The 18,092-nt window shown below is 44.8% G+C and overlaps 2 protein-coding genes and 1 long non-coding RNA gene across 3 annotated transcripts; all 3 read left to right on the top strand.

The window, feature by feature from the left end:
• Nucleotides 1-1,142: 1,142 nt before the first annotated feature.
• LOC102709045 (blue copper protein-like) lies at nucleotides 1,143-3,181 on the top strand. The gene is made up of 2 exons (XM_040526634.1): nucleotides 1,143-1,433; nucleotides 2,469-3,181. Exons 1-2 carry the CDS (start codon nucleotides 1,217-1,219, stop codon nucleotides 2,999-3,001), a joined length of 750 nt encoding a protein of 249 aa, XP_040382568.1. The 5' UTR covers nucleotides 1,143-1,216; the 3' UTR covers nucleotides 3,002-3,181.
• Nucleotides 3,182-4,302: 1,121 nt separating this feature from the next.
• LOC102714776 (coatomer subunit beta-2) lies at nucleotides 4,303-10,026 on the top strand. Its single transcript, XM_006644007.3, has 4 exons — nucleotides 4,303-6,416; nucleotides 7,399-7,908; nucleotides 8,546-8,631; nucleotides 9,430-10,026. Exons 1-4 carry the CDS (start codon nucleotides 4,365-4,367, stop codon nucleotides 9,632-9,634), a joined length of 2,853 nt encoding a protein of 950 aa, XP_006644070.1. The 5' UTR covers nucleotides 4,303-4,364; the 3' UTR covers nucleotides 9,635-10,026.
• Nucleotides 10,027-15,033: 5,007 nt separating this feature from the next.
• LOC107304380 lies at nucleotides 15,034-16,905 on the top strand. Its single transcript, XR_001550447.2, has 4 exons — nucleotides 15,034-15,095; nucleotides 15,163-15,272; nucleotides 16,393-16,550; nucleotides 16,640-16,905. It is a non-coding gene; the product is annotated as an uncharacterized LOC107304380 (long non-coding RNA).
• Nucleotides 16,906-18,092: the final 1,187 nt, after the last annotated feature.

Genomic DNA, 18,092 nt, shown 5'->3' with positions numbered 1-18,092 from the left:
TATAAATATTTTTAGCGGTCTAAATGCTAAGGTTGGTTGTGGTGAAAAATCTAAAATTAACTCTATATTTAAAATTTAAAATTTGACTTATCACCATAAACAAAAGCGAAAAATAGGAGTGTATATACGTCATATATTTTCTTTTTAAAAATGTTTTAGTTAATCATAGAGAAACTTTTAAAACTGAACTTGTCAAGTTTCTAATATTTGACTAACTCCTTTGTACTTTTAGATAATTGCCATGAACTTAGTTACACTCAACATCCATCGTCTATGGAGAGTGCGCCATCTGGATTTAAAATTTTATTAGTCATGTTTCGTTAGTATAGACCTAACTAAAGTTTCATTTCTTATCATTCGCTTAATTATCTGAAAAAATTCATGCCATTAAACACATGAACAACATACGAGTACACAAGTGAAAAACCATCTACATGCCCATGGAAATTAATAGGAATTTGTCTTCATGATTTTATCAACTACCCTCCAATATTCACTTCGGCTTTGATTCGATGTTAGTCGGTGGCGATAATTTCCAATATTATGTATCCTGGTTCGAGGCAAACAATAACTGCACAAATCTTATAAAAACTTTGGGAAAAAAAACATAGGTTATGCAAATTCTCACCAACTATACACGAAGATTTAGCGACATGTATTATCTTTTGTTTCAATCAAGCTGTGATATTGTAATTTGCAAACATTTATTTGGCTAATAATTGGTTGTAGTTTCCTTGAAGCAATGACCTGAACTAATTTCATAGTCTAAAAAATCTATTCAGTTTTAAAAATTATCAAAACATACTGCCATGTTGTGGTTTTGAGTTTAGGGTGAAAACATTTTTTTTTTGCCTAAAACGCCATATATAATCAGGCGCGCCTATAGCTGCTAAGTCATCTTGCTTGTAGGTGAAAATTTAACTTTTTGTCACTCTTACGAGTAGTCAAAATAAATTTGTCACTTGCTATTTATGACACGTGAATTTTATAAGTCTATAATATACGGATCCAGTAACAAATTTGTTATAAATATTCGTAAGAGTGACAAAAAGATAAATGACCAATTGCATGTTGCAGCTCTCCTCTCTATCTCTGGATCTCTCACCCGGTCGGCTCCGGCCATCAGCCCATCACTCTATAAAGCTGCAGCCAGCAAGCTCCAGAAAGAAAAAGGGCAGAGCAAGAACCGGTCGATCCAGTCTAGCCGCAGGCCACGATGAGGAGGAGCATCTCCTCCACGGGAGGCAACCTCTCGCCGCTCTTCGTAGTGGTAGTGGTGGTGGTGGCCGCCGCTGCCGTCCTCCCGGGCGCCGCCGCGTACAAGAACTACACCGTCGGCGACGACAAGGGCTGGTACGACGGCCTCACCCTCCCCGGGGTCGACTACCAGGAGTGGGCCGACGGCAAGAACTTCAGCCTCGGAGACTTCCTCAGTGAGTATATTGCTGCTCCTCCGTATGCATGTTTACTGAATTTGTTGAGCTTCTCTTTGATTGGATTCTGCATTATGTTTCTTGCATGCTGTACTTTTTTCCTTTTCTTCCCATCATGTATCCATTGAGTCGTTTCAGCTACGTTAATCAGTCTGCTGTTCTTATTTTTCCTTTATTTCTGAATTCTGAACTCTGGAAACCTGAAACTAAGTTGGGCACAAATGCGTGCGTGCATGCATGAAAAGATGCGGTTGCAAGATCTGGTAGAAGACATGAGTAGCTGAAGTCTGAAGATGGCCCATCCTGTTCTTAATTTCTAGTTCCAGAGCCAGCTTGTCATGCCATTTAGTTACCTCAACAAGCTTTGGAATCTGCTTCCTCTCCCTAGCTCGCTCTCAACCGTTCATTGGCTGCATCACTGTCACTATCAGCTATCAAAAGCAGCCACCTTTTCTCAATTTCACCATGCACATGGCTTGTGGGGGAAAGTGGGCAATACAGCAACATCAATCCCTACTTCTTCTGGTTGCTGCCACCATGTTGATGATCATCTTGACCTATCATCTGAAGAACATTGGCAGAGAAGAGTATTGTGTATAGTAACATGTCACGCATCAAATTGGAGTGTGATTTTTCTTGGAATCTGAAAAGCGCATATTTTACTCTGTCATCTGATGATCGTCAACTGATCATTGAGATCCAAAACCAGCACTTCTGTTAGTCTGATCCGATGCTTGCGTTGGAAAGACTGAACCGGTTTCAGTATAAAAACATGCCAACTGCATAAAGCTTGATGCGCACTATACCGACCAACCGGTGGTTGCTCTAAGCACATCATAATTATAACCGTGAAATAACAGAACAACAACTGCTGAAGTGTAGTCAACTAGTTATGTTAAATTATCTTGCAAATCTCGTTTATTAAACGCTTCAATCATCTATAAAATTCCTGCAAATCTCAGGTTGAAATCTATGTACTGTATCAAGCTGAAGCAGTTTCTGACATGCTTTGCTTGCTGCTGATCGATCCTGCAGTATTCAACACGGACAAGAACCACTCGGTGGTGCAGACGAGGAACGAGACGCTGTACAAGAGCTGCGACTACAACGACTCCGGCCCGGACGACACCGTCGAGTGGTCGGCCGCCGCGCCGGAGTTCAGCAAGGACGCCGTCACCGTCGCCGTGCCGCTGCTCAGGGAAGGGGGCTCCTACTTCTTCTCGGGGAACTACGACGGCGAGCAGTGCGAGAACGGCCAGCGCTTCGCCATCACCGTCGCGCACGGCCAGGGCCTCCCGCCGGACCTCCGCCCGCCGGCCGCCGAGGCTCCCGGCCCCTCCTCCTCCGCCTCCGGCGCCGCCGGCGCGCCGCCTGCCGCCTTCGACTTCAGCCACCCCAAGAACGTGTCGAGCGCGCCAGCCGACATGTCGACCACCGCGACGCCGGACGGCGACGACGACGACGCGGCGCCGAGCACCAGCGGTGCGGGCCAGACTCTGGCCGGGCTCGGGTCTGGTCTGCTGGTGGTCGCGGCCACGGCGCTGCTCCTCGCGGTGGTGCAACTGTAGTTTGACACGTGGATGCACATGGCGCTAGCTTGATTAAAGCTGCTCGCTTAATTCGTTGGGCCTAAATCCTAATTAAATTATGAGATTTGTTTGATTTGTTTGTAGTTTTATTGGAAGCTGCTTGAGCAGGAAGAGTGCTGTATACTTTATACCAGAGATATTTAATTGCCTCTTTGCGTATATATTGCTTCAGTTCTGAGGGTTGATAAGATATTTTTGGCAAAATTTGCTATAGGGCATCGAAAAAACGTGTAATTAGCCGGTGTACATCTTAAGATCACGAATTTGCTGCAGTACACTATATTTCAGAAATATGGTAATTAACTGATAGACACTACGACTATCATTTTATTAATTTCGAAGTAAAAAAATTTAAAAATAACGAGATTACCCTCCGTGGTCAACCCGTTATGTGGACTAGGTCCAGTCGAACAAGACCTAGTTGGTCTCGGTGCTACACCATACCTGAAACCTAGACTACAGGGAGGCGACGACGGTGGCAACCCAGCTGCGGCGAGGGCGGCGGCGACTAGGCTACCGAGGGCAATCTCGTCATTTTTAAAATTTTTGACTCCAAAATTAATAAAATAATGGTCGAAGTGTCTATCAGTTAATTACCATATTTTTGTGGTGCCCTATAGCAAATTCGTGATCTTACGGTGTCCACCAGCTAATTACACATTTTTTCGATGCCCCGTAGCAAATTTTGCCGATATTTTTCTGCATGATAACAAAAATAGGTGCACATTTCTCTTCCAAAAGAAAAAAAACACTGGGGCATATGGCTACTGATATAATCCTAATCGAGTTATGTAAGTGATGAGATCGGCATATTTACGCATGACAAAAAATTCCTATCGGCCATAGCTTAAACGGTAGGCAATCTATACAGCGTTCAGAAAACAATCAGTCTCAAGGGGGAGCACATATGTGTCTCCATGAGCGGTAGGATGCGTCGACTCTCGACGGAGGATGCTACGCAATCCAAATCCAAAGGACCGAAAATAGAAACGGGCCACAAATGGGCCGCCCACCCTCCCACTCAACGGCCCCAACAAAAAAGTCAGCAGAGCTGGTCAACTCTCGGCCCGGCCCATGAGCCCATCCCATAATTAAGCGGATCTCAAGCCTAAACTCTCCCCACCCGTACTCCCCAACCCCAACAAACGCGCATCAACCAAAATCCTTAAAACCGACGCAACAAAGGCCTCTTTAGCCTTCCTTTCCTCCTCCCCCCTTCTCTCCTCCATTCCACCACCACTCCCGCTCCGCCTCCACCCCCACCCACCAATCCAGATCCCGATCCCCCCGTCCCCCTCAGATCCAGCCGCCGCCGCCGCCGCCTTCTCCCACCGGCGGCGCCATGGAGAAGCCGAGCACGCTGCTGGTCCACTTCGACAAGGGCTCCGCCGCGATGGCGAGCGAGATCAAGGCGGATCTCGAGGGCAGCGACGTGGCCGCCAAGGTCGACGCCATGAAGCGCGCCGTCATGCTGCTCCTCAACGGGGAGGCGCTCCCCCAGCTCTTCATCACCGTCGTTCGCTACGTGCTCCCCTCCGAGGACCACACCATCCAGAAGCTGCTGCTGCTCTACCTCGAGATCATCGACAAGCGCGACGCCTCCGGGAGGGTGCTCCCGGAGATGATCCTCATCTGCCAGAACCTCCGCAACAACCTGCAGCACCCCAACGAGTACATCCGGGGGGCCACCCTCCGCTTCCTCTGCCGCCTCTCCGAGCCCGAGGTGCTGGAGCCGCTCGTGCCGTCCATCCTCGAGAACCTCGAGCACCGCCACCACTTCATCCGCCGCCACGCGCTCTCTGCGATCTCGGCCATCTACCGCCTCCCGCACGGCGACCAGCTCATCCCCGACGCGCCCGAGCTCGTGGAGCGCGTCCTCGCCTCGGAGCAGGACGCGTCCGCGCGCCGGAATGCGTTCCTCATGCTCTGCGCCTGCGCGCAGGAGAAGGCCGTGGCGCACCTGCTCTCCAATGCGGACCGCGTGGCCGAGTGGCCTGACGTCCTGCAGATGGTTGCCGTCGATCTCATCCGCAAGGTCTGCCGTTCCCCGAACCGCGCCGACAAGGGGAGGTATATCAAGATCATAATCTCCCTTCTGTCATCTCCCAGCGCGGCTGTTGTGTATGAGTGCGCTGGTGCTCTTGTGTCACTCTCCTCAGCACCCACTGCTGTGCGTGCTGCTGCAAACACATACTGTGAGTTGCTATCGTCGCAGAGCGACAACAATGTGAAGCTCATTGTCCTGGATCGGCTGAATGAGCTGCGCACCTCACACCGTGATGTGATGGTGGATGTGGTGATGGACGTGCTGCGGGCGCTCGCCAGCCCGAACTTGGATGTCAAGAAGAAGGTGCTGGATTTGGTACTTGATCTGCTCACCGCTCGTAATGTGGAGGAGGTAGTTCTTTACCTCAAGAAGGAGGTGGTCAAGACACAGGCAGGGGAACTTGAGAAGGGTGGTGAATACCGCCAGATGCTAGTGCAGGCGATCCATGCCTGTGCCGTGGAGTATCCAGAGGTGGCAGGGTCGGTGGTGCACCTCCTCATGGATTTCCTTGGTGACACTAATGTTGCTGCAGCAGTTGATGTTGTGTTGTTTGTGCGTGAGATCATTGAGACAAATCCAAAGCTGCGTGTATCCATGATCCAGAGGTTGATCGATACATTCTATCAGATCCGGGCATCCCGTGTATGCTCATGCGCCCTGTGGATCCTTGGGGAGTACTCCCTCTCGTTATCAGAGGTTGAGAATGCTATTTCTACCATTAAGCAATGCCTAGGGGATCTACCATTCTACACGATATCAGAGGAAGGGGAGGCAACTGACTCGGCCAAGCCAGCGCAGCCAGTGGTGAATTCTGTCACTGTGTCTTCTAGGCGACCTGTTGTTCTTGCAGATGGCACTTATGCCACACAGAGTGCTGCTACTGAGTCCATTTCTACCCCATCAGTTGCTCCTGGGTCATTATCATCAAACCTGAATCTCAGGTCACTCATTCTGTCAGGCGATTTCTTCTTGGCTGCCGTTATTTCCTGCACCCTGACCAAACTTGTATTGAGGCTGGAGGAGGTTCAGCCATCAAAGGTTGAAGTGAACAAGGCTTGTACTGGGGTGTTGCTGATCATGACATCCATTGTGCAGCTGGGACAATCATCATACCTTCCGCACCCAATTGACAATGATTCATATGATAGGGTAGTGCTTTGTGTGAGGTTGCTTTGCAATACTGGTGATGATGTCAGGAAGGTCTGGTTACAGTCATGTAGGCAGAGCTTTGCAAAGATGCTTGCTGAGAAGCAGTTCCGGGAGACAGAGGAGATGAAGGCAAAGGCACAGATCTCTCATGCTCAACCAGATGATCTTATTGATTTCTACCACTTGAAGAGCAGAAGGGTAAGAGAAATAACTTAGCTCTAGTTGCTTTTGCTCTTTTGTTTGCTTGTTCTCTTGAGGATAATAGGCAGCATAATCTTTAGTGCTGAAGCAATTATAATTTTAACAGCTACTCCACCAATATTGTAATCCATGATTGTTGTTTCACGCTACAAATTTAATAATGCCAAATACTTTAGTTGCATGCTGTCAACAATATGGAGTACATATCATGCTGTACATTTGGGCTAATAGAATTTTCATTGTTGTGCAAACAATCAGTTTTTCAATCCTGTACCTATTAAGCTACTAAAAAACATCAATGCAACTCAAGCTCAAGTGTACAATCCTTAGTTGTCTTGTGACAAACTATTATTCAACATGTTTTGAGCAAGTCCTGACCCATAAGAATATACCAGAACTTGTTAATACCCATAGCATGTAGACATGAGTTAAATGGTCGACGATTTGGGAAAATATTTGTCATTTTTATTCCCAGTAATATATCACTCAGCATGTTTTGAGCAAGTGTTTTGACATCCTCATTTCTGCATGATGCAGTGTTTGTTCTTGTTCTTTATCTGTCCTTTTTTTTGGCATTCTGTTCTGAACTGGCAATCTTGTTTGAGCATGCAATTCTAGATGTGTTATATTGGTTTTATTGTTATGTTCACACATCAAATTATTTTGATCTGAAAGTAGTTCTGAGAAGCTAGTTATTCTAGACAAGCCTTTTACTTGAACAGTTGCCACGTATAGGTAAAGCATGATATTACTTGAACAGTTTTACAATGATATTGTGCGTGATAAATTACACTGTTGCCACATGAGAGTTTTGCACTTAGTGTTGACCATGGAAACTATCAAAGTAGCAAATTTTAAATGTTATGTGTTGGTTTGGTTGATTTCCTTTTCCCTTTCCAGTTTCAGAGTGCAGTAAAACGGTAATTGCTGCCTTATTTTTGTCTCTTTGTTGTTAAAAGTGTGACACTTTGATTCCTAGGGCATGAGCCAGCTTGAGTTGGAAGATGAGGTCCAAGATGACTTGAAGGCTGCAACTGGTGGGTTCACCAAAGACGCAGATGATGCAAGCAAACTTAATCGCATTCTTCAGTTGACTGGATTCAGTGATCCTGTATATGCTGAAGCATTTGTGACAGTTCATCATTATGATATCGTACTTGACGTTACTATCATTAACCGTACGAAAGAGACACTTCAGAACTTGTGCTTAGAATTGGCTACAATGGGGGACCTCAAACTTGTTGATCGCCCCCAGAACTACACATTGGCTCCTGAGTCAAGCAAACAAATCCGTGCTAATATCAAGGTTTCATCGACGGAGACTGGAGTAATATTTGGGAACATAGTTTACGAAACTTCAAATGTGATGGAGCGATCTGTAGTTGTGCTAAATGATATTCACATTGACATCATGGATTATATCTCACCAGCGACGTGCGCTGATGTCACTTTCCGGAACATGTGGGCAGAATTTGAGTGGGAAAACAAGGTACATGCTTCTTATACTTTGAAGTAATTTGGCTAAGTTTCCTTTGCAAGATGTTTTCCATCCAATTTTGCAGTTTATTTTTTCTTGATTTGTATAGGCAGTTCCTCTCTGGCTCATTTACTGCACTTTTTTTCCCCTATCTACATGCCCATAGTTATGCTTGCAATAGTCTTTAGCTTAAACATACTAGCTTGTTCCTTAATCTGGACCGCATCTGTTTATTGAGTTCCATTGACTGCCATCTATGATGCCTTTCTGATAGTTTGTATATTTCCACCAAGCAACACCTGATGGGATAACTAAGCTTTAAGTCATAGTCTAGCATTTCAGCCACTGATCTCTTCCTGTGAAGTCAGCAAGCCTTTTGAAAATTGTACATTGTTAGTTTCTTTCTTTTATTAACATGCATCAGATTGATCTAGTTTGGGGTTACTTTTGATGTTGCACCATGAACTGTCATATTTCAGTGGACCAATGTTGGATTTGTTTGATTTAATTTGTGTTCGCTTCTGAATGGCATTGGTTGTCCCGATTACTGAAATGCATTAGAATTGGAATACTATGTACCATTTTATGGGTGTTTCTACTTCTTTTTGTTTAATTCACCATTTAACTTGATTTTGTTACCATTCACCAGGTTGCAGTGAATACCATTATTCAGAATGAGAAGGAATTTTTAGATCATATCATTAAGTCAACAAACATGAAGTGTTTAACACCACCGTAAGTTTCTTTAACTGTACTTTCATGTTGATTTGCAGTCCTGGCAAGAATTTCGCTTGCTTAACATGTACTCGCATACAAATATGTCCGTATAATGCTTATTTTAGTTTCCTTGGCTACCATAAATCTCTGTCATGCTTATAATCATTTTTGAATTACCTTGACATGGATTTGAGTGGCCTGGCTACTTGACTCAAGGCAGGTAATGTAGAATTTGATTTCCCTAGGTGAGATGTAGGGTTCTGGAGTTGCAATTCCTGTTGGATGCCAATCCTTCAGTCCTTTTCTATAGACAAAGTCCAACCTCTGCTTGTAAATTCTAGAGAGTTGGAGTCTTGCTCTTGCAAAATTTCAAGTTCTTCTTTGGTAGGAGTAATAAATCATTATGAAATTATACAAAATGGAGTATATATATATATATATATATATATATATATATATATATATATTTCATTCAAGCCTTTCTCATGAAGGCTACACAGGAAAACCCCAGCAATTTTAACCAGATTATACTACTGGACTATCTGTTTCATGCATCAATGTGAACAATTGCCCATCTTGTCAAGCAATGCTTACAATCTTGCACTGCAAGCAGATATGTCAATGAAGGGCAATAATTACTTTTGAATTAAACATGCATTTAAACAACTACTTGTGATGGGACATAGTTTGTATTAGCCAGATAACTGGAAAACTGTTTGTGCTATACTTTCTTCCTGAGGTCTACCCAAGTACCATAGACTGTTTGTCTGATTGCTGATACATCAACCACTTTTCTAATTCATTATTTGATATCAGATCTGCGCTTGACGGAGAATGTGGTTTTCTCGCCGCAAACCTTTATGCAAAGAGTGTTTTTGGCGAAGATGCATTGGTAAACATCAGCATCGAGAAGCAGGTTGATGGCAAGCTCAGTGGTTACATCAGAATAAGGAGCAAGACCCAGGGAATAGCACTCAGCTTAGGAGACAAGATTACCCTTAAGCAGAAGGGAGGCAGTTAACCGCCTTAACCGTGTCAGTTGTACCATCATTTTTTAGTGAATTCCACGTGACAGTGGGATTGAATTAAGTAAAGAAGTTTTTGTACAAAAGATCAAAGAAACGAAAGAGAGAGACAAGTTCCCTGTTTCAAAGTGCTCCAGAGCTTTAGAGAAGGGCATGGTCTAGTTCCATCAGGACTGCCCCTTGGCCTGCAATCGGAAGTGTTCATTGTACGTGTTTTGATAAAAATGACGATTTAGAAAATAGATGTGAAGTTTTATGTTGATTCTTAACAGGTGGTAGAGCAATTGTGGTCTTATAATACGGCCCCCGTTTATCATCTTTGCCCCGTCTCCATTTTCTTTTAAATGTTAAAAAAGAGGTATATCATACTTCATTATTGTTTCAATAATCCATTTGGGTTCTCTTTTGTCTTGTTCATGCCATCTGAAAAAGGTCATACCAACTTGTTCCAGTTTTTAAATCGTACCAATTGGTAGTATTGCTTCTAACTCCTAAGAAATGTGCTTATGTATGCGTGGACGGTGGACCCGTCATTGCACTGGTGCTTTTTGCTATTTGCATGCCTGTAATCGATTTCTAGGTTGGAACGGACGCTGGCTACCTGTGAATCTGCTGCCATTTGACGTAAATCTGGATGATTATTGGAAGCTAGTTTCCAACATCCAGGAAGCATGTTACTAAGATTTGGGGAAATTTCAGGAAGTAGCAAAGCTCCATGAACAATTAATTAGCCCAAGCACGGTGTAGCCGAAACCCAGTGTTCATTAAGATGCTTGATTAAACAAACCAGGCCACATTCTGCGCTCCCGCCAAATCAATCTTTCCGCTAGCATAAGAAAGCTTCACGCTATTTTAAAGAGTCTGGGTAAAGCTTAACATTGCCTGCCACTGATCCATCCACAATAATAATGGCATAATGCATCAGCCTCCTCCAGATTTCAAGCCACATTTCTTGGGCTCCAGACAAATGCTTCCATTCTCTGCCGCCATCTCGCGTGAAACTCTGATAATGTATGCCCATCATCAATTCATCATCATCTTATATCATGTCTCATTAGGTATGTTTGACGGACTGGCAGTTAGTTTTAATTATTCTGGCCTAAACCTATCAAGATAACATGAATATAGACACGCACGCTTGCTCATGCAGCAAGTTGAGTAGCTCACACGAAGTACATTGCATTTATAGACTGCTGGCAGGTGCGGATATAGTAGAGGACGGTGAAGCTCGAGCCTCCGCTACCGTCGTTAAAGTTATTGGAGCCCTCACAAAAAAAACTCTCTAAAATTTTATGGAAAAAATTAAGAAAGAAGGCTGGAACTTTATCTAATTTGTTTAGATCCCATAATCTCGTTGGCTATATCCGCCATTGGTCGCTGGTTAACAATCAAAGACTGCTTCATCTGTCTCAATTATTTTCACAACATTTGACGAATCCAAATTATCTACTAGGAGTAGCTAATAATATCTGCTGAAGGAAACTAGCTAGCCATCAACATTGGTTAATTAGGTTGTAAACAATTGTGGTCAAAATTCTCATTTTTGGGCCGGAAATGAGGCCATTTCCCTCCATTTCGAAGCCACCGCGCCACTCTGTCTCCATATATATATTTCCTCGCGCGCGCGCATCAAATCCATCCCTTCCCATCGCACGCAGGCCATGGAAGACCTCGCCGCCTCTCTCATGTCGTCCTTCTCGCACCGCCACAGCGCGCCGCTCTACCTGTTCTACAACGTCTCCACCTTGCCCAAGCATCACGGCCGCGGCGGCGGAGGCGGAGGATTTGAGTTCGCCACGGCGGTGGCGGGAGGTAAGCAGCAGCTGGGAGGATTTGATGGCGACGACGACGACGGCGGCGACGGTGGCGCCGCCGGGGTGCGGGCGTGCTCCAGCGACGTGTCGGTGGCGTTCGCCGACGAGCTGTTCCGGGAAGGCGTGCTGAGGCCGCTGAAGCTGCCCCCGCGCCTGCAGACGCCCTCGGCGTCGGCCGCGCCCTCCGCCGCGACGTCGCCGACGGCCAGGAAGGCGGCTACGGCGTCGGCGCCGTCGTCGTCGCGGAGCCCGTTCGCGAGCCGGAGGAGCAAGCACGGGGGCTTCGACCCGTTCGCCGCCGCGCTGGAGAAGGTGCGCAGGGAAGTCGCCGCCAAGCCCATGCGCCGCGCGCGGTCACTGTCACCGCTGCGTGGCCCCGTGGTCACCGCCGCCGCCGCCGCCGCGCACCGTAAAGAAAACAGCCCGTACGCGCCGCCCGCGCGCGCCGGTGCAGCCAGGCCGCCGTGGCGAAGGAGGAGAGGCATGAAGCGCCTGCTGTGCGGAGCGGCGACGACGACGCGGCCGCACCGGAGCGACGACGACGCGGCCGCACCTTACCGGCGGGGACTCCTGGTCTGCTTCGGGTTTTAGTTCGTCGAACAAATGCTTGCGAAGGTTGTTTACTTGTTGTTCGCTGGGGGTTGTGAACTGTTGAACTTGTACCGATATTGTTTGTATTTTATCGAAATTCATCCAAAAATAGATGAATTTGTGTTGTCTTAAGCTCCAAATTCATCCTGTTTGGCTTCACTGTCAATGCACGCCAAATTGTATAGAGCAATCTTACAGTTCTTAAGTAAGTACTGAAAGATATTAAAATTTTAGTGTAAAAATTATTATAAGATACTAAATTTTACACTAAAATTTGATACGTCCTAATATCTTCTCATGCTCAATTGTATATATGCTCATGATTTGGAGTTGATGGTCAATTTTCCTTGAAGCTATGCTTACTTGGCACACTGGGCAGTCTTTTGATAATGAGTGTAGGCCCATTTAGAAACAGCAGACATTTTATGAATGTAGGTCAATTTTCTTTTCATTCTCATGAAGTTTAAAGCATGCGCATGTTCGATGATCCCATCTACTGCTCACTGATTCCGCTAATTTGGCTTTTGCTCAAACATAAATAGCATACGAATGTTGTTGCAGCAATTTTTTTTCCCAACAAATTCGTCTAGTGTTTCAGCACACGATCGGACTTTCAAAGTCTAGCAAGCAAGGCAGAACACATAATCCATCCGTTTCTTAATAACTAACAATTTTAACTTTGTCATTATGATTACTGACCAAAGAATGTTATGCTTATATTTAAGACATCCCATTTTAATAACATGTATCATTTCTAGTGTTTGTATTTTTTTCTTTTAAAAAAGTGGTCATCAAGAGTGAATAGTACCCATTATCAATTATTAAGGAATGGAGGGAGTAATTATTAAGGAAATTGTAGCAAAATATAGAACCCCTAGTAGAATATTCTTCCATACTCCCGAACAGCGATTTGTATCTCTTGACATCCTTTGTAGGAAAAAAAAGTGACCACTCTTTGTCTTTCTTCTGTTACTATTGTTACTGCATGTGCTCTGGTATGCTAGCTACATAAAGTTCTGGTATTATTGTTTCTGCTTGAAGTTATTTCTATGGGTCTATCTGATGACATATATCCTATTAGAGTAGGTATAATAGCAAACTATAAATATATTTTAAGGGGATAAGAGAAAGGAGAGAATATTAGTGGTCTACATATTTGCAGCTAACTAGAGCACGGACTCCAAAACACAGTATATATAATAGGTGGAATATGGTAGTATATGTTTTGTCGGGAAAAATTTGCTATTTAGGCCACGAAACTGAGTGGCTTCGCTCAAATGGTCTCCAAACTATGGGCTTCTCTAAAATAACCTTGTATCCGGTATTGCTCCTCTCAAATGACCATTTCGAATTTTTTTACTCAAGAAAAAATATTGTCAACCGGTCAACAAGAATTATAACCGAAATAACCCTAGGTAAAATACACATTCTGCCTGCTTCTTTCCCTCTTCTCTCTCCCGTGTTCACTGCTTCTCTCTCTCAAGCTCGTTCGTTCTCTCTCTGGTGGAGGCGTCGACGGTGGCGTTCATGACCGGCGGCGGCGGCGCCCTCCCTGGCCGACGAGGCCCGTCGCCGCCCCACCCCGCCCCCAAGCCGACTCCTCCCCACCCTCTCGCCGACCAACCCCGCCGCCGCCATTGCCGTTTAAACGGTTAAAAAAACTCATCAAGGCGTATCCCCACCGTCCGATCAGCGATCCGACGGGCCTCCATTGCGCCATCGGTTTCCATTAATAGAAAAAATATGACCGTTGGAGACACGTCACGGGAAAATTTCCCCCAAAATCGCATCACCAACAAAGCCACAGCCCAAACCAAGCCTCTCCCGTCGATCTCCTCCCGAAACAAAACCATCTCGAGTTCTCGCCGTCGAGCAGAGGGGGAGATCGAGAGAGAGAGAGAGAGAGAGGGAGGGAGGGAGGGAGGGAGGGAGGGAGGAGAATTCGAGAGCGGAGTGAGGAGGCGAGGGAGGGAGGGAGGGAGGGAGGAGAATTCAAGAGCGGAGTGAGGAGGAGGCGAGGTAAGGTGAGGAGGGGACGCTACGTTGATCCGTGCGTTGCTCCGTGGTTGAAGCCGCCGCGAGCGATGGCGTCGAGGAGGCAGGCGGGGCGCCGGAGATGTTCCTGCTCGGGAACCCAAGCACGGTGAGGCTATCATCTCCTCGCGGTGTTCTTTGCTGTGTTCTTGCTGGTCTCTCATGGTGGCGGTGGTGCGGTGGGGAGGGTCTTCTTTACCGTCGCGTGGTTTCTTTGCTTTCGTAGGTTTCTTGTCCGGAGGCGGCCCTTAGGATCTCTTGGATCGATGATGTGTTATTGCGGGTTCTTTACGGACTCTAGTCTGATCGACGCTTGATTGCGAAATCTTGTGGGTTCTTGTTCTAATTCGGCGTAAAGAGAGCATGGGTCCCAATTTTTGATCGGAACACATGTGCCCGTAGTGGATGCAGATAGCTGTTGCGTTTAGTAGATTTCGTGAATTCATAGCAATTTCTGGTTCTTTCAATATGGAGATGCCGCGATGTTGTTCTTCTTTGTTTTGGAACCTTTCCAAAATCCTGAGTTTTCACCTGTTCGTTCAATTTCGCTTCTTTGTTTTGGATGCTTTCATCATGAGTATTATTAGTTCATCCTTGTACCGTGCTTAATTTTTACTAGATTTCTCCCTTTGCGATTTGGCGCTTTTATCTGTTTCTGCTCTAAAATTTCGACTTCGTGCAGACGCCGCCAAGATTGTCAGGAGGCCAAAGACCACGACGGTTGCTCAACAACCAGCAAGAATCCGTCCAGCCCTTGCCCGAAGTCATTCTGATCAGCTCAGACTCTGAGAATCCGTCCTCCCGGAGGCACCAATCCACACGCTCACCTCGTTTCTGACCAAGTGCAGGTATCTCTGACTCTCTGTGTTGCTTGATGCTGTTTGTGCGTTTGTATGTAAGCTTAGGAGTTTTTATCTGAAGAATCCTTTTTTGCTGAACTTGATCTGAACACAGGCTTCTGATGCTGACAGTGGTTGATTACGTCGAAGATATCTACAGATTCTACAGGAGCATTGAGGTGAGCATAGCTTCCATTTTGGTCCACTTCTTTTACGCCACATTCTGATGGAAGAGTGATCGATTAGTGATAACCTATCCATGGAGATTGGAGAATGTGCCGAGAAAGGAGCCGCAGATTGTCGGAGTAAGCGCCATGTTGATAGCCAGCAAGTATGAGGAGACTTGGGCACCACTGGTAGGGTTCATTGCACCTTGTGCACAGCACTGATGCTGTCAAATTTTTGCATTTGCTGTTCAACTCAGGGTTTACAAAACCGCGAAAACCGCGGTGGTTACCGTGTTCTTCGCGGAGGCACGGTTTCGGTAAGCCGCGGTAACCGAGTTTGAATTTGAGGAGAATTTAAAAAAATTGAGGAAATTTAATGAAAAAAATATATGTGGTATATGTTGATATATAGTGTAGTTTTGTCAAAGAAATTAATGAAAAAATATATTTCCAGCGTAATTAAAAATCATAAACGAGTATTTCGAGAAACAAAATTAAAAAATAACCTATTGCAAGTAATATATCATAGGAAGATGGTCAAGAATATTTTGTGTTGAGTCATTATTAATTTACACTAGACACTAGGGTATATAATATTGAAATACAAATATACAACGATAGATATATGAAAAATATGTATAGAGAAAAATTATACATACATCTTAGGACGTACATAATAGTTTTATTCGTAATAATGAGTAGTAGGTATAGTTGTAACGCAACAATCAAAATAAAATTATTATTACTTGTTATTGGAGTGAATTATTTGGTGAAGGGTGATATGCCGGTGTATGTTTGTATGTTGCAATATTAAGAATTTAGAAAATGTCATGTGAAATTTTTCTTGTTTTCCCTATAACATGTCCTATTGTCATAAATATAGTCACAAAATATTTTCCTATTTTTCATGTATTTTTTAAGATTTTTTAAAGTTTTTTTTGCATTTGACATCACACCCGCGGTCTTCTGCGGTAACCGCGGTTTCCCCGCGGTAACCACGGTTTCGGCTACAAAAATCGCGTGGTAAGCCACGGTAACCGCTGTTCTCATGTGTTGTCCCAGTAAATAGATACCGTAGTTTTCGTGGCTTACCACGCGGTAACCGCAGCAAACCGCGCGGTAAGCCACGAAAACCGCGCGAGTTTAAATTCAAATTTTTTGGATTCAAATTCATCCTGGTTTTTGCGGTTACCGTGCGGGATCCGCGGGAGCGCGCTACCGCGGTTTTGGCGGCTTGCGCGGTTAGGAATACCCTGGTTCAACTTGCTACAAGCCGTGTTGTCTTACAATTGATCTGTCCTTTTGGCAGGTTAAGGACTTCCTTTGCATATCAGACACTCCTTCAGCAAAGAGCAGGTTCTGAGGACAGAGAAGTCCATACTGAACAAGCTCCAGTGGAACCTGACTGTTCCAACAATGTACATGTTCCTCGTTCTGTACCTGAAAGCTGCATTGGGTGACAAGGAGGTAGCAAGCAAAGTCCATTACTTTTCTCGCTGCAGATGCTTATAGATAATTGGTGTGTAAAATTTATTATTCCTTTTCTGTTAATGCAGTTGGAGAACATGACATTTTTCTATGCTGAGCTAGCATTTTTCTATCGGTGATAGCAGCCGCTGCTGTCTACGCTGCTCAGTGTACCATTGTCCTGAGCCCAATATGGAACGATCTTTTGGAGTACCACACCGGATTAGTTGAGCCACAATTCTGTATGTCTTCTTCACTACGATTTGATCTTTCCTTATGAAATCTGATTGCACACTGAATCTGAAGAAAATGACCTGTGAGTGAATTGTGTTGTTGCTGCACGCCCAGAAAGGGGTTCCAGCTATCAATTTAGCGTACTGTTTACTCCATCTTTGCACAATAAGGGTTAATCAGTGGTGTTCTTTAAATGTCATATTCAAATGCTGTCTTTTCATTTGATTTTTATCACTATGTCGTGTTCTCTTCTAAGAACTGTCAAACTACTAAAAAATTTCATCTGAACGGTCCTGGACAATTAGTGGCATCCATGTGTATGCAATATATCTAAGGCTCTAGGCTAATCCAAGAATGAGAGCAATCCTGACTGATTGGCTCATCGAAGTGCACTACAGGCTTACGCTCATGCCAGAGATCCTGTACCTCACTGTCTACATAATTGATCAGTACCTATCCATGGAGAATGTGCCGAAAAAGGAGATGCAGCTTGTCTGAGTAATTTTTGCAAGTATAAGGAGACTTGGTCGCCACTGGTAGGGTTCATTCCACTTCTGCACATCTCTTATGCTGACCAATTTTTGCATTTGCTGTTCAACTTGCCACTAGTTGTCTTACAATTGAGCTGTCTTTTTGCAGGTTAAGGACTTCCTTTGCATATCAGACAGCTCCTTCAGCAGAGAGCATGTTAAGTTATTGAACAAGCTCTAGTGGAACCTGACTGTTGCAACAATGTACATGTTCACCGTTCGGTACCTGAAAGACGTATTGGGCGACAAGAAGGTAAGAAGCATAAACCATTCTTTTTCTCGCTGCACATGACAATGCATCTAGTGAACATGACATTCTTATATACCAATAGATACTTTAGAACCTAATCGATTGGTCGATTGTAGTAATCGACCTTTGCGTTTCAGCCAATGAGCAAGTCGTTAGTACCGTGAAAGCGTGTTTTTGTATTTCATTGTGTCAAATGCAATTCAATGAATAAAAATCGTTCAAAGTTATAGAAAACGTGGGATGAAAGACCGAGTTCGTGTGGGTTCGTACCAAACCTAGATCAGCCAGCATTGCTCTTGCCCATATGGCCATGGCCCTATCCCTGGCTGTGCACGCCCCTAGCCCCCTGCCCTGGCTGAGCTCCTCCTCTCCCTACGTATCCAAATCCCATACGAATCCTATATTCGCATGGACTTCAATCCTATTCTTTGATCTCTATCTTTTTATTTCTTATATGGGAAGGATTCCAGTTTGTTTCTACCTCTATTGTTTGAACTATCTATTTTGCCCCACCAAACCCTCAGCCGC

The sequence above is a fragment of the Oryza brachyantha genome, chromosome 1, assembly GCF_000231095.2.
Source record: "Oryza brachyantha chromosome 1, ObraRS2, whole genome shotgun sequence".
In the NCBI taxonomy this organism is placed as follows: domain Eukaryota; kingdom Viridiplantae; phylum Streptophyta; class Magnoliopsida; order Poales; family Poaceae; genus Oryza; species Oryza brachyantha.
The sequence above is the reverse complement of the archived record's forward strand: the minus strand, read 5'-3'. Positions and strand labels throughout refer to the sequence as shown.